The sequence below is a fragment of the Eptesicus fuscus genome, chromosome 13 (genome assembly GCF_027574615.1).
Source record: "Eptesicus fuscus isolate TK198812 chromosome 13, DD_ASM_mEF_20220401, whole genome shotgun sequence".
Classification (NCBI taxonomy): Eukaryota; Metazoa; Chordata; class Mammalia; order Chiroptera; family Vespertilionidae; genus Eptesicus; species Eptesicus fuscus.
Window position 1 is genome coordinate 55096550 of NC_072485.1, and position 16893 is coordinate 55113442.

Below are 16893 nucleotides of genomic sequence, written 5' to 3' on the forward strand. Positions count from 1 at the left end.
GTGATTAGTGTTTGAACTGGAGCCTGTCACTGCCCTCTGTAGCTGTGTAGGAAGCCCACCCAACAGGCAACGTGAGCTTCCATAGCTAAAGAAGAGTTTGCTTGGCATTCAGGGCTTTGCATGGCCTTGTTCATCTGATCTGTTTCCATTTACTCCCAGAAGTAATGTATGCACTTTAGTTTATTTTAGAGGACACAAGAGTATCTTATATAAAGAGGTATATGCAAAATGACCATCACTCCAACACACATGATGGCTGCCCCCATGTGGTCAAAGATGGCTACCCCCATATGGACACAGGATGGCCATCACAAGATGGCCAGAAGGAGAGGGCAGGTGTGGGGTACCAGGGCTGCAGGGAGGACAGTTGTGGGGGATCAGGCCTGCAGGGGAGGGCATTTGTGGGGAACCAGGCCTGTAGGGGAGCGTAGTTGGGGGCGACCAGGCCAACAGGAGAGAACATTTAGGGGTGACCAGGCTGACAGGGGATGGCAGTTGGGGGACTAGGCCTGCAATGGAGGGCAGTTATGGGGCAACAAGGCCTGCATGGGAGGGCAGTTTGGGGGAACCAGGCCTGCTGGGGAGGGCAGTTGAGGGGGACCAGGCCTGCAGGGGAGGGCTGTTGTGGGGGACCAAGCCTGTAGGGGAACATAGTTGGGGGGACCAGGCTGGCAGGGGAGGGCCATTGTGGGTGATCAGGCTGGCAAGGGAGGGCAGTTAGGGGTGACCGGGCTAGCAGGGGAGGGCAGTTGGGAGCAATCGGGCTGGCAGGGGAAGGCAGGTAGGGGTACCAGGCCTGTAGGGGAGGGCAGTTAGGGGTGACCCGGTTGGCAGCGGAGGGCAGTTTGGGGGGACCTGTCCTGCAGGGGAGGGCAGTTGGGGGGGGGGGGACGAGGCCTGCAGATTAGGGCAGTTGAGGGGGACCAGGCCTGCAGGGGAGGGCAGTTGTGGGGGACCAGCCCTGCAGGGGAGGACAGTTAGTGGCAACCAGGCTGGCAGGGGAGGGCAGTTAGCGGTAAGCAGGCCAGCAGGGGAGGACAGTTAGGGGTCACCAGGCCAGCAGGGAAGGGAAGTTAGGAGCAATCGAGCTGGCAGGGGAACAGTTAGGCATCGATCAGGCCAGCAGGGAAGTTGTTAGGGGGTGATCAGGCTGGCAGGCAGAAGCGGTTAGGGGCAATTCGGCAGGCAGGCAGGCTAGGAATTGGGAGCCAGCAGTCCTTGATTGTGAGAAGGATGTCCGACTGCCAGTTTAGGCCCAATTCTACAGGGATTGGGCCTAAACCAGCAGTTGGACATCCTCTGAGGAGTCCCAGAATGAAGAGGTGCAGGCTGGGCTGAGGGACACCCCTGCCCCCCCCCCTGTGCACAAATTTCGTGCACCCAACCTCTATTAGTTTATAATACTGTTTTGTATATTGGGAAGTGGCCAAGTAAGTAAATCTTAAAGTTTCTCATCACAAGAGAAAGAAAAGTATCCATGTGTGGTGATGGATGTTAACTAGGCATATTGCGATGATTATTTTACAACATACAAAATATTGAATCATTTTGTTGTACACTTGAAACTAATTAATATAATATAATATAATATAATATAATATAATATAATATAATGTTATATGACAAATATATCTCAGTAAAGCCTGGCAAAAAGTCCAAAAGTACACACACATAGAGAAAAAGAATCTCCACTGAGATATTTTCACCTCAGATGATCATATATCCGTTAGCCCAATACCCTGTGTTTCAGGCCGTGAGGAAAGTGCTATTCTTATGGGATTGGCCGTTCCAAGCAAAACTCTGCCTGAAAAGGGAAGCTGCTCACATGAGCCTCTTTACACAGACCCACAGTGGTAGGAGATGCTGCCACGCCCTGCCAGTTTAGTCAGCAGGCATGAAAACCTTTATCTCACTAGAAACAGGTCTCTGATCTTCCTATTTTTGGAAGATTTCATAAAGGAGTGGGAGCTGCGTAGAAAGTTCTGTGCTGCCCAGTCCATCAGGGGCTTTACACAGCATGTTTATTTTCTCCTCACTTTGTATGGAAGTTTTACACTCTCTGTCTATTTTCCAGTCAGTTGCCGTAGCTACGTAACACATTTGTGTAAAAACTAAAGAAATGAGTAGTTTTACCTTGTAAAAGTGTCCGCTTCTAGCACATTAATGCAGATTAGGAGAAGGTCTTCTTTCTGAGCTGAGCAGCCCTGACCTTGCCTTTGTGTGAAGAAAAATGTGCCCCTTCCTTCCCAGTAGTCAGAGCCGTGCACCTGGACACAAGGTTAACCAGCGGATTGTATGTTGGCCGCTTCCCCTCCTCTGCCTTTGTTTGGTGCAGTGGGCAAACCATACAGCTCACCCCAGAAGTCTGTCCTCCTCATGAACACCAAACACCAAGACCTTAGGAAACTCAACCTCTGTTTCCATCCTCCCATCCTACTGGGCCCTAGGACTGGATTTTGACTCTGTTTTCCCCAAAGACAATAAACAGGTATTGTTTTCAACAGTGTTTGTTCAAATGTATTCCCATAATATCCAATGTTTTTGCTCACCTCCGCATTTCACATCTCATGTCTTCCATTCCTCAAAGCACATTCGTCAGGAGTCCTTTCATGAGAGTCTGTGGGTGGGAGCCATGCAGGGCAGCTCAGGGCCTGTGGAGCTGTCAGACAGGCACCCTGACCGGTGGTCCTGAGGGGTGTCCTGTTTAGAGGAATGTTTGAAGGAGAGCCAGATGGAGACTGGACAGTGTGGCCTGGGAAGGAGGTCCAGTCCACCTGGAGAGCAGTGGAGGCCTGCCTTCCACACCCTGTGGAATGACTGATTCTCCCCTGCTATGTAGCGAAGTGAGTCAAAGGGGCAAGGCTGTGGGCTGGAAAACCTGGGCCTCCGAAGCTGAGTCTGGCAGGGGAGAATCAGTCATTGATTTGGCCTGGTCAGAGCCTGGGAGGAGGCATTGCCCCGTGAGGGCCAGCAGCACTGGAAAAGTGGTTTGCCACTGAGCCAAACAGGCTAGGGCTTTTTTAAATTAAAAGTTTAATGGTTTTTATTTTTATTTATTTATTTTTAATCTCACCTGAGGATATTTTTCCATAATTTTTAGATAGAGAGGAAAGGAGGGGGAGAAAAAGAGAGAGAGGGAGAGAAACATCTATGTCCGCAGGAAACCTAACCGGGTACATAACCTGCAGTCAAGGTACATGCCCTTGACCAGAATGAAACCTGGCACCCTTCAGCCTGTGGGCCAACACTCCATCTACTGTTCCAAACCGGCATGGTTTTGTTTTGTTTTAGTCTCTATGTCATTTACTTCCAGCCTGACTTGCAACAGAATTTACCTCCAGTCCACATCTCTGGTAAAGTCAAAGCCTACCTTCTTATTTGAAAACTGATACCTGAGCCCAAATGGCATGTGATTCAGTCTGAGGCAACCAGATACTCTCACTATTTGCTTAGATTGCCTAGACTGGGCTTGTGACCCAAGTTTCTCAGGGAGTCATCATGAAAATCTAGGTTCCTAAACTCCAGGTCCTGCGCTCCAAATCTAGTACACACAGGTTCTGCATTTCTGCATATTCCAGGGTCTCTGGTTGCTAAAGTGGGCTGGGTGGAGACAGGGCTTCCTCTGCTGGACCAACGGGCTCGGGAATAGGTAGTAGAGGAAGGCCTGTGACCTAAGCTCCTGCAGGCACTCTCCTTGAAAAATGTCTTCATGAATTGTGTATTGGTGGATGCCAGAGTGTAGACTGGGGGCTGTTAGTAGATTTGGCCTAGTGACTCTAGCTATTTCATAAATGGTAAAGCTTTTGCTGAGGATGTTTTCCAATAGCAGGAGCCACCTGAATCTATATTGTCATGCATCTCCTGGACTGGCTATTGGATTCTTCATAATGGAGGCAAGACAACTTAGAATTTTTAGATGACTTCTCCTCTGCTCCCCAAACATAACCCTATGATGGCATGTAACATATTGTACAACAGTCTGCACTGCACTAGACTGCTTCCTTCTACAGCTGGCGTTGATGCTGTCTTTGAATCTCTAAGGCCTGGCACAGGGGCTGGAGTATAGCAGATGCTCAGTTATTACTTATAGAAATAACAGGAGAATGATTGAGTGAAATTGCTATAAAATGCATGCTTGATATATTCAACTGGATAGGTTCACTATAAAGATCTGTTAAAGAGCAATTATGAAGAAGGATATATTTGTAATATACATATTATACTATTACCTTGAATTCATTCACCACAAATAAAAGAGAGGGAAGGAATTTCCTTGGAGTGTGGGTCAGCATATAGAATTGTACTCTGTCTTGCTTGCAGAAAGCACATCCATTAAGCCTTGCCTATGATTTGCTGTTTATATGTAGTAAGTGGAGATCATAAAATCATGTGTACTTTATTCTGCATGAGGATATTTCTCAATACTGCTAAATGTTTTCTATCTAGAATAGTTGTGAGATTTATGCCCATTTCAATAACAATATTTCTGAGACTTCTCTTAATTGAACACTCATATTAGTTTTAATTGGAACTATAATTCTCCTTCCATAATCATTTTTTATTGATTTATATTGTATTTTGATAAATGAGGTAAGTACATGGATAAGCCCAATGGCATAAGGAGTATTGGAAACAGACCCAATTGCTTCTTGTGAAGCAGATAACTCAGGGCTCTGAGGTCCATGTGCATTAGGGAATCAGTGAGTAACCTTGAGGGCTCAGCATTTATTGGATGTAAATCAGTACCTTTTCTAGATGGAATGGAAAGGGTTGGTTACACATTCTACTGAGAAAATATTTTTGAAAGGGTTTTTGCTCTACATAGAAATACAGTGCTTGGTCACATATGTTTTAATGATGCTTGTTGAAGTAATGCATAAATAAATAGTTGTTGATGACAGCTCCCAAAAAGTGCCATGAAGGACTTTTATATCCTTCCTCTCTTCCTGAAGGAAATTCCTGGATGTCCTGCATGACCCACCCAAGATGAAGTCACAGGAAAAACCATCTCTGGTTTTGGAAAGGAGGCAGCTAATGAGCAGAATCTTTCCTCCCTTCCATTCTTCTCCCTGGAAGCAGCGATGAGACCTGCAATGAAAGTTAAGCGCCTTCCTCGAATTGACCGATTCCAGAGAACACTTTCTGTTAACTTGAGTGGGAGATGCCTGCAGGAGCTTCAGTGAAACCTATGACAGAGCCAGTCTTTTCTTTTTCCTTTTTTGAAAATCCAATCTTTTCAAGAAAACATCATGATTATCAGGCAGGAGCTGCTTGAGAAAAATTGTTGCTTAGCGTCTCCTACATTGCAGGCCAAGACCATCACTGGGTTTCAAAGACATGCTATCTGTTCCTCAAGACCTCACAAGGGTGTTGGAAGAGGGAGACATATAAACCAGACATTCTGGGACAATGTTATACGTGTTCCATAGAGGAAGGTGGGGGCCACATGTGTTCATTGTGGCTGCAATGTCTGGGCTTGAGCATCCAGAAGTCTTACGTTTTCTTGCAGCCAACACGAAGAGGAATGCCCCCTGACATAAAAATAACCAGTTGCCCAGGTTAAACCTAACAGTCTTCGGTTCAATAAATATGTGGTGAAATTTTCCTACAGGGTTCCTCAAAGCTGTTCATCAGAAAGGATCATAAGTCTCACAGGGCTGAATCTCATAAGCACCCTCAGTGTAAGCTGGTGGTCTCATATCAAAGTGCTCCGACTGGTGCAGAGATGACATGCACAATCTTCCTACCTTCTTCCACCACCCTGTCATCCAGCTGAGGAACCCCTTACCTACAGCCATGCCTAATACAGCATCTGGAAAAGAAGGGGGTGCATGTAGGACACAGAATCAGTAGAGTGATGAACTGGAAAGAGCATTGGATCAAGCGTAGGGAGACCTAGTTCTGATGGCTATATTTCATTTGAAAAATTGAAAACTGTATTTAGTATCATTTTCACAGCTACCTGTAGTGTCTCCAGAGGACTCATATTCATTTGTGAATTTCTCTCCCTGAGAAATATGTAGTAAGTGGAGATCATAACTGTCTGTGAAGAACAGACAGCCCTGTCTGTTGAGACATTGTCATAGTGGACCCTCCACGTCTGCCTGAATTCTCTGAGGAAGAAGTAAGTAGTGTCAGAGAATAGTCCAGAATTCTGTAATGAACCTAAGTTTCTACCAATACAATGAAATGACCAGGGCAGGATCAGATGTTTTCAACTCATGGGGACTGGCCTTGAAACTGACTACTATCCACAGCCAGAAAAATCTGTACAAAATCTTGAGGCTTACAGAGTATACCAAAACTACTATCTGCATGCTACTAAAAATTGTTTTCCAAGTTAATTTCTATTTTAAAATTGACCCTGAGGTTACAATGGCCACATTGGAATTGGTGGGACATAGTGCTAGACTCTACACTGGTCGAGGTGAGAGCTATAACCATTCATCATTTCTCAAAGGTAAAGGCCATGGTTTTCTTTACTACAAACCAAAGCCAACTTGTCACCATGCTGTAGACAAATGCCACTGGAGGACTTTCATAAGCCCAGTTTCCTGGTCTGTGCTTATGCAGGTAGAGACTCTCTCCAAGGATATTTTCCCTAAACCTAGAGAACCCAATGAGATTAGAAGTAGGCCAATCATTTATTCAAGCTTTTTAACTATAGAATGGCCCCAATCATAGCACATTTTTACTTATGAATCTAAAGGGCATATAGTCTGAGAGCAAAATAATGAATCTTTTTTTTCTACCCAATCAGGTAGAAAAATTGTGAACATTATTTTATGTATTAGGACAAGGATTCTTTTTTTTTTTTTTTTTTACTTATTATATATCGCCTCTAAGCCAATAATATATAAGAGGCGTCACGAATATTAACAGCTGATGTTTATGAAATATTTAGTAATATGTGGTACCTGGTTGAGTCCTTTTCATCCATTTTCTTATTTATTCCCCACTATGATCCTATGAGCAGATGGTTTCAACTACATTTTGCAGATGAATTAACTGAGGTTTGGAGAGGAGAGCTGCAGAACCAGGACTTCAGACCTGGATTTGTCTGATTTGGACAGGGATTCTTTCTGTTGCAATGAAGATTGTAAAGAAAAAGCATTCAATAAAGAAATTCAGATCACATGAGAAATTTATTGGTAATGTCAAGGACAATGGAGAGATATAACGTTTGAACTAATACTTTCTCTGAGAAAAACTAGAACATCTTTATGAAAAACAACCTATTTGAAGAGATTGGGGCATCACTGAAATATTTTGGGGCTGAGGCTCAGAGAAGAATAGATACTTTCCAAGCCTGGCAGGGCAGCAGTGAGTCTCAAAGTTACTTCAGACAGATCAGGACTGAGGCTCTTCATCACTGCCCCGGACTGCTTTCCGACATGTACAGTGTTTCCCCAGGAAGGCTTTCTCCAGGTTCATCCACCACAGGAGTGTCCTGCAGAGCCCTCTGGAGAACCAGCCTCAGGGTGTGTTTCCGCTTCCGCCATCGCTGCCTGAAGGAACCAACTAAGAAGTAAATGATGGGGTTGGCACAGCTGTTAACACAGGATAGAAGTAATATCGTCATGGAAAGATGGTTGGTATTAAAGTCATCTGAAAACCAGAATGAGAGGAACCAGGTGATGCCCAAGGGCAGGAAGACCAGCATTGAGAGCATGATGGTCACGTAGAGCCTGGTTAGTGGTATCCGGTGGGGGCCACACAGCAGTCTGGTCATCAGGGCCAGGCTGGACCCAGAGAGAAGCACAAATAACAAAATAAACCACGGCAGTCTGATGAAGTCAAATACCTGACACATGGGATGGTTTAATGAATCGAACAGATGGAAACAGTTATTTTTATCCAGGATGGTCATCAGTAGGGACAGGGACCACAGCAGGGCACACGTGACAGCGGACATGTGACTGGGGCGGCGGCAGCGGTACCAGATGGGCCACAGGACAGACACGCAGCGCTCTGTGCTGATGGCGCTGAGAAAGCTCAGGCCTGAGATGTAGGCAAAGATTGACACAGGCATGAGAAATCTGTAGACTTTTTTGAGGACAAAATGTAAGTAGAAAATTTCATATAAAATATATATACTCTGACTGCAGAGGAAGAGGAAGTCGGCCCCCGCCAGGTTGAGGATGTAGACAGAGAAGGCGTTCCTGCGCATGCGGAAGCCCAGGAGCCAGAGCACCACCGCGTTCCCTGCCAGCCCCACCAGGGCCACGATGGCTGACAGTACTTCCAGGATTATTTTCTCTGTATAAAGTTGATAAAAGGCCCGATCACTTCCATTGGTTGGGGTGAGCTCGGTCTCCCAGGCTGTGACAGTCATATCCATGCTCAGAAACGCTGCAGTTGTGGGTCTAGAAACAAAACAATATTTGAGCACCTGCTCTATGACCACTGACCCTGCAATCTCAGTGACTGAGAGTGGTCTACTCACCAGGCAGAAAGGAGGTTATGATTTAGGCTCATGAAGGGAATGAGACCCCTTGTTAGGACAGACTGAGGACACCCAAAACTCTGCATTAGAAATGTCCCAGTGTGTCATCTTTATGAGGATAGACAGTGATTATTCTTCCCATTGTTTTATCCCCAGGGCCCAAGTCTGTGTGGTAACACAATGGGGCTGTCAATAAAATTTAAATTCACAAATGAATGAATGAATGAATGAAAAAATGATGAGTCCAAGGGAGAAAGAAAATTTGGATTGAATATAATATTATAATTTTTTAAATGAAGAATTTTAAATGTAAAACAGAAGTCAGCACTTGTAATTCCACCACCAAAAAACACATATGTAACAAAAACAAAATTCCATTTCTAAGCATTCATTCTGTGAAACACTCTTGTGTGTTTGAAAGAATATTTTTATGCCTGCAGACACCTTCTATTAAGTGGGAGAGGATTCAGGACTGAATTAAATTTCTCTGCATTTTAGAGGAGAAAGAAGTCATTTTGGGAAGGAGAGACAGAGGTGGCCAGGGTGTGAATAGAGGTAGTTGAGACAGAAATACAGAAGGGGCATTATTAGTGGTTTTCCTATGATACGTTAAATGGGAAACCCACTCATTGTCCCTACATGTGATTTGGAGTAGAGATTTCCTTGCAGATCAAAGCACTTTTGTAAGAGAATTCTCGTGGTGGTGGTGGAGTTAAGAAGTGCTTAGTTCTTTTTTTTTACAAAGGGCTTTGGATGAAAAGAGGGACACTCTTGCAGAATTTAGGTGAGGAACACAAACCAACTCACACATAGGTGAAGAGTAGCAGCTGATGAGTGCTTACATGGTATTACCTCTTTAAATCCTCCTAACAGCCCTATGAGGCAGTGCTATGCTTACTCCCATCTGGCATAGAAGAAAAGACAAGCACAAGGAGGCTGAATGACATGCTCCAGTTCTCACATACACAAGTGGAAGATCCTGGATCTGGACCACAGGTCTGTGTCAGATTATTCGCCCTTCGCCTGCTCTACAGCCCATTACCAGGGTGGTTTTTCCGGTACACGTAGGGGGTGGTGGCACAGGAAGGAAGTAACTCTTAGGGACAAATCTAACATGGGAACTCATTTGTGTGTTTTATTAAACTGGAATAGGCAAATTTCAAAAATAACAAAGAAGTGAAGCTTATCAAGTGTGGAAGAAGAAGTGGGTGGAATCCAGCTGAGAACAGACCAGAGATTCCAGGAGCTCCTTCTTGCCTCTGGACAGACCCAATCAGTCAATTCTTGCCAGGTTCAGTCTGGGCAGGCTCACCCAGTAGAATCAAACCCACTACTCTTCCGTCTGTGGGCTGCCACTCTAACCCCTGAGTCAAACCTGCTAGGGCTTTTCTCCCTATTTAAACTCAAAACTTAATAATGATGATTAGATCTGTTTGGGCTTTGTCTTTTTTCTTTGTTGTGATAGTTCACTATTGTATCCCTGGCATCGAGCACATGTTCCTCAGAGACCATCTGTTATAATATCATCCTTTAACACAGGATGAAGCTGCGGCTGAAAGAGCCAAAGGATTTCCCTGAGATCACAAGGTAAATAGCAAGTCCAATGCCAACCCTGGTCTCCTGGAGCCCAGCTTGAGCCTTTACCACTGTTCTCTGCCTCATTGTGGGGTGAGCACCTGAGCAAAATCTTCATGTGAGCTCAGATCATGAGAGAACTGCAGGGGTATAAAAAATACTAGTTGGTCTAAATACCCATTTCCTTCTCTCTTACATAATAGTTCTGACATTTTTAGACCAGAATATGGATTCTAATCCGAGTTTTTATTCCCATTTGATAGCATCATGTGACCAGGTGGTAGCCAATGGGAGGTGAGCACAAGGGATGTAATCAATTTTAGGTTGTGCTTTTCCTTCCCCTCTTCTCCTCTGGATGGAATGCTGATGAGTCTGGAAGTCTTGCATGAGAATGAAGTCACTTCTCTAGGGATGGGGAGCAGTGATTTGAAAGAGCACTGGTGTCTGATGCCTTGTAATCACCAGTCAATTTCTAGTAACCTCTCTTGCATTTCCTTTCAGTGCTACCAAAATCATCAATTGAAATTCTTAATAATATTTGTATACAACCCCCTTTTAAAACAACATACATTCTATCCTCAAGGCATTTATGATGAGATATTATTTCTAAGACGTGACACCCAGAAGTGGGTGATAACTGATCAAATAAATGAGATGTAATAACAAGTTGATCTAATCACAGTGAGAGAGAAAAAGTCCCCGGAAAAGCAACTAGGAAGAGTTTATAAGAAAAATAGATTCTCTTCATTTGACGTCAAATTTAATTTCCAGCTTCACTACCCACCACTGCATCCTGGGAGGACACATCTCTTTGCCTCACCACTGGGCTCCCTTTCCCTCTGGCTCCTGGTTGCTCTCAGGAAAGGCTGACACTGACAGCTGATTGGAGGGCAGGAGGAGGGTGATTGAGTTTCAACTCCCTGCCTCTCTGCTATCAGGCTGTGAGTTTGCCAGGGTGGTGTTACTCTACCTAAGGAAATAGCCCCTGTCTGTGGGCCTTTATTTTTGGTCATAGTGAGGACCACCGGTACAGCCACAGCCCTCCCTGTGTTCTGGCAACCTATCATTCCCTTTATACTTCAGGATGTGCAATGGCAATAGCTCCCTATTATGACTTATCTTTAGGGACCTCTGTATCCTCTATTGATTTCCCTTAGTCCTGCTCACCCTTTATACACAGTCTTTTTTTAAATTCTCTTCAATTGCCTTATGTGTTTGTGCCTTGTGTTTTTGGCTGGGACAGGAAAGATACACGCATAGAACAAACAAATAAACAAACGCATAGAAGAGCAAGGTAATATGTGAAACCTGAGGTTATTAACAACAATTCATGTTAGAAAACAAAGTCTGTGAAGCAGAAAGGACCTTGGTCCTTCACAGCCTAAGCTACCAGCATTCAAAGCCTCCCTGAGGGAGCTTCATGTCTCTGGACTATCCTTCATCGGTGCCCGTGGCTCCTTGCATGCTCCACCCCAAGATGTACTCATGACCATGTGACTAAAAGGTAGAAAACAAAACTGCCATTGAAATAAGATAGTTCTGAGTGGACTCTTACCTGAGCAACTTTTCTTCCAGTTGAAGGTGGTGAGTAGAAAAAGAGGAGCTTTCCAGGGAGTGCTGAACACCAGAGGATGTTCTCCTACCCCTGGATAGGATGTGTCTGCAGGAGCAGGAGTGGAACCTAATGACCAAGAGAGGCTTATCAAGATGCTGGGCAGCCCCTGTGACTTCCTGCACAAGGGGCCCTGGCAAGTGAGATTCTGGAGATGTGAGACAAGGGCCTCATGAGATGTTTCTCATTTGTCCTAAGTTCAATGCATTATCTATTCCTCTCTCCATCTTACCCCATCTGGTCCCCCTCCTGTGAGGAATGTTTGAACTGGAGCCTGTCACTGCCCACTGTGTGCGTGTGCAGGAAGCCCACCCAACCAGCAATGTGAGATTCCATAGCTAAACAAGAGTTTGCTTGGCATTCAGGGCTTTCATGGCCGAGCTCATCTGATCATTTTCCATTTACTCCCAGGAGGAATGTATGCACATTAGTTTATTTCAGAGGACACAAGAGTATATATATTAAAATGTAAAGTCTCTCCTAATCTCAATCACCAATAGCAACTGATGTTTACAGTTCCCATTTTAACTCTTTTACAACTTATTTTATAGCTTTGTGTAATGAAACCTCCTTTCTAGTTGTGACTTATCGATATCAACAACTGTGTATATTGTGTTCCCTTTTAACAGATAAAGAATTTAGCACACCACAGGCACGACTTGTCACCTCTCTCTCTTTCCCCAAGATATTTGTTAGCTAAATTATTTTCACATGATTTGGGGACAACCAGTCTTTTCAGCTTTAGCTCCTATGACTTCCTTTCATGTGCTCATGCTGCAGCCAAATTGAGGTACATGACATTTCCTTAAAAACTTAACTACGAAGCATTTGAAACAATGAGAGAAACTTATTCACTCATTTCTGTGTTTACCCAACTCTACTAGTACTGTGTGCCCATACTGTGCCAGGTGGTGATCCAGGCTGAGAAGATTCCGTGGACAAATGCTACCAGAGGACCTTTCGCAGGCCCAATTTCCTGGACTGTGCTTATCTAAGGGTATCATTTCCCCTAAACCCAGAGAACACATTGAGATTATAGGTAGGCCAACTTAATTATTCAAACTTTTATCCTCTAGAATGCCCCAAACCACAGCACTAAGCATGAATCTAAAGGGCCTATAGTCTGAAAGAAACATAGGGAATCTTCCTTTCCTACCCAATCAGGTAGAACCATCCTATATAATAACTAGGTAATATGCAAATTGACCATCGCTGCAACACACAAGATTGCTGCCCCTATGTGGTCAAAGAAGGCCACCCCAATGTGGACACAAGATGCCTGGCACAAGATGGCTAGGAGGGAGGGAAGTTATGGGTGATCAGGCCTGCAGGGCAGGCCAGTTGGGGGGGATCCTGGCCTGCAGGAGAGGGCAGTCAGGGGCAACCAGACCAGCAGGTGAGAGCAGTTAGGGTCAACCAGACCTTCAGGGGAGGGCAGTTTGGAGTGAACAGGCCAGCAGGGGAGGGCAGTGGGAGGAACCAGACCTTCATGGGAAGGCTGTTGTGGGTGACCATGCCTTCAGGGAAGGTCAGTTGGGGGTGACCTGGCCTGTAGGAGAGGGCCTTTGTGGGTGACTAGGCCGGCAGGGGAGGGCAGTTAGGGGCGACCAGGCTGGCAAGGGTGGGCAGTAAGGGGTAACTGGGCTAACAGGGGAGGGCAGTTGAGGGTGACTAGGCCTGCAGGGGAAGGCTGTTGTGGTTGACCAGGCTGTCAGGGGAGGGCAGTTAGGGGCGACCAGGCTAGCAAAGGAGGGGAGTTAGGGGTGACCGGGCCAGCAGGGGAGGGCAGTTGAGGGCGACCAGGCCTTCAGGGGAGGACCATTAGGGACAACCAGGCCAGTAGGGGAGGGAAGTTAGCGGTGACCAGGCCTTTAGGGGAGGGCTGTTGAGGGTGACTAGGCCTATAGGGAAGGGCTGTTGTGGTTGACCAGGCTGGCAGGGGAGGGCAGTTAGGCATGACCAGGCTGGCAAGGGAGGGCAGTTAGGGGTGACCAGGTCAGCAGGGGAGGGCAGTTGAGGGCGACCAGGCCTTCAGGGGAGAACTGTTAGGGGCAACCAGGCCAGTAGGGGAGGGCAGTTAGGGGTGACCCGGCCGGCAGAGAAGGGCAGTTAGGGGCAATGGGGTTGGCAGGGGAGGGCAATTAGGAGTGTCCTGGCCTTCAAGGAGGGAATTTGGGGGCAAACGGGCCAGCAGGGGAGCAATTAGGCATCTATCAGGCTGGTAAGGGAGTGGTTAGGGGGTGATCAGGCAGAAATGGTTAGGGGCAATCAGGCAGGCAGGCAGGTGAGCGGTTGGGAGCCAGCAGTCCTGGATTGTGAGAGGGATGTTCCACTGCCCGTTTAGGCCCAATCCCATTGAGATCGGGCCTTAATGGGTAGTAGGATATTCCTCGAGGGGTCCCAGATTGGAGAGGGTGCAGGCTGGGCTGAGGGACACACATACACACACACTGTGTACGAATTTCGTGCATCGAGCCTCTAGTTTTTGAATGACTATCTATGGTTTTGGACAGGGATTCTCTTTTTTTAACTTATTAAATATTACCTCAGAAGTCAATAATATATTAGAGGCTTCACATGTATTAACCGCTGATGTTTATGAAATATTTGTCATATTTGGCACCTGGCGGAGTCCTTTTCATTTGTTTTCTAATTTATTCTCCACTATGATCCTATGAGTAGATGATTTCATAGCATTTTACAATGAGTTAACTGAGGCTTGGAGAGGAGAGCTGCAGAACCAGGACTTCAGACCTGGATTTGTCTGATTTGGACAGGGATTCTTTCTGTTGCAATGAAGATTGTAAAGAAAAAGCATTCAATAAAGAAATTCAGTTCACATGAGAAATTTATTGGTAATGTCAAGAACGATGGAGAGGTATAATGTTCGGACTAATGCTTTCTCTGAGAAAAACTTGAATGGCCAGATAAAAAACAACCTATTTGAAGAGATTGGGGAATCACTGAAGCATTCTGAGGCTGAGGCTGAGAGAAGACTAGATACTTTCCAAGCTTGGCCAGGGCAGCAGTGTGTCTCAAAGTTACTTCAGACTGATCAGGACAGAGGCTGTTCATCACTGCCCCAGACTGGTTCCCGACATTTCCAGGGTTTCCCCAGGAAGGCTTTCTCCAGGTTCATCCACTTCAGGAGTGTCCTGCAGAGCCCTCTGGAGAACCAGCCTCAGAGTGTGTCTCTGCTTCCTCCATCGCTGCCTGAAGGAGCCAACGAAGAAGTAAATGATGGGGTTGGCACAGCTATTGACAGAGGACAGAAGTGTTACAATCATGGAAAGATGAAAGAGGGCATGAAATTCATTTGGAAACCAGACTATGAGGAACCAGTGGATGCCAAAGGGCAGGCCACAGAGGAGGAAGACCAGTACCGTGATCACGATGGTCATGTAGAGCCTGGTGGGCGGCACCCGTTGGGAGCCACACAACAGTCTGGTCATCAGGGCCAGGCTGGACCCAGAGAGAAGCACAAATAACAAAATCAGCCACGCCACAGTGATGAGATCTAATACTTGACACCAAACAAGATGTATATTCCTCACCAGGAAGCCACAGTAGTTCACTTCCAGGATGCTCAGCAGCAGGGACAGGGCCCAGAGCAGGGCACAGAGGACAGCGGACATATGACTGGGGCGGCGGCAGCGGTACCAGATGGGCCACAAGACAGACATGCAGCGCTCCGTGCTGATGGCGCTGAGAAAGCTCAGGCCTGAGATATAGGCAAAGCCTGACACAGGCAAGAGAAATCTGCTAATTACTCTAACAAAGTTGACGTCGAAGAGTGAAACTAGACTACGTATAAATCGGCAGCAGAGGAAGAGGAAGTCGGCCCCCGCCAAGTTGAGGATGTAGACAGAGAAGGCGTTCCTGCGCATGCGGAACTCCAAGAGCCACAGCACCACCGCGTTCCCTGCCAGCCCCACCAGGGCCACGATGACTGTCAGTAATTGCAGGATTATGAACTCTGTATAATGTTGATAAATGGCCTGATCAATTCTATTGGTTGTTGTGAGGTTGATCTCCGAGGCTGTGATAGTCATATCCATGTTCAGAAACGCTGCAGTTGTGGGCCTGGAAACAAAACAAGACTTGAGCACCTGCTCTATGACCACTGACCAACATGGCCACCCTATCTGTGGTGAATGGAGGCTTCCAGAGATTAGGATTCTTTCTGAAACACACAGTGTTGGAGTCCTGAATCCTGGGCTCTTTCTACTGCAACATGGACCCTCTATGTCCAACCTCTCCACTCACCATCCAGTCCATGACATGTGCCCCGGAGGCAGGAGGAGAAGAGTCTGCTCAGGTCCTGTGGAGGACAACAGGGTTCTGAGTTCCCCAGTACTTGTGCTCTAGGAGAGTGGCTTTGTTTGACAGCAGGCTGTCAGAAGCCCAGGGCAATCTCAGTGACTGGGAGTGGTCTACTCATCGGGGAGAAAGGAGGTTATGACTTAGGCTCATGAAGGGAATGAGACCCCTTGTTAGGACAGAATGAGGACACGCAAAAGCTCTTATATTAGAAATGTCCCAGTGTGTCATCTTTATGAGGAAAGACAGTGATTACTCTTCCCACTGTTGAGTCCCCAGGGCCCAAGTCTGTGTGGGAACACAATGGGGCTGTTAATAAAATTTTAATCCACAAATGAATGAAGGAATGAATGAGGAGCCAAAGGGAGGAAGAATATTTGGATTTAATATAATATAATATTTTTTTAAATGAAGAATTTTAAATGTACTAGTAAAACAGAAGTCAGCACTTTTATCTCTACCACCAAAAATCACATATTTAACAAAAACAAAATTCCATTTCTAAGTATTCATTCTGTGAAAAGCTCTTTTGTGTTTGAAAGAATATTTTTATGTGTAGACACCTCAAATCCAGGTGGGAGAGGATTTAAGACTGAATGAAACTTCTCTGTATTTTAGAGGAGGAAGAAGCCATTTTGGGAAGGAGAGAGAGAGGTGGCCAAGGGTGTGAATAGAGGTAGTTGAGACAGAAATACAGAAGGGGCATTATTAACTGGTTTTCCTATGATACATGCAATAGGAAAGCCACTCATTGTCCCTACATGTGATTTGGAGTAGAGATTTCCTTGCAGATCAAAGCATTTGTGTAAGAGAATTCTCCTGGTGGTGGTGCAGGTAGAAGGTGATTAGTTCTGTTTTACAAAGGGCTTTGGATGAAAAGAGGGACGCTCTTGCAGAATTTAGGTGAGAAACACAAGCCAACTCACACATAGGTATAGAG

The 16893-nt window shown here is 45.8% G+C and overlaps 3 protein-coding genes across 3 annotated transcripts in view; all 3 read right to left on the reverse strand.

The window, feature by feature from the left end:
• LOC129147112 (mas-related G-protein coupled receptor member X1-like) overlaps window positions 1-16893 on the reverse strand; it is a 53208-nt gene that overhangs the window by 21976 nt on the left and 14339 nt on the right. The window lies entirely within an intron of this gene.
• Window positions 7224-8356, reverse strand: LOC129151252 (mas-related G-protein coupled receptor member X1-like). Its single transcript, XM_054725445.1, has one exon. The coding sequence runs from the start codon at window positions 8339-8341 to the stop codon at window positions 7370-7372; it is 972 nt and encodes a 323-aa protein (XP_054581420.1). The 5' UTR covers window positions 8342-8356; the 3' UTR covers window positions 7224-7369.
• On the reverse strand, window positions 14485-15708 carry LOC129151251 (mas-related G-protein coupled receptor member X1-like). The gene has a single exon (XM_054725444.1). The coding sequence runs from the start codon at window positions 15689-15691 to the stop codon at window positions 14708-14710; it is 984 nt and encodes a 327-aa protein (XP_054581419.1). The 5' UTR covers window positions 15692-15708; the 3' UTR covers window positions 14485-14707.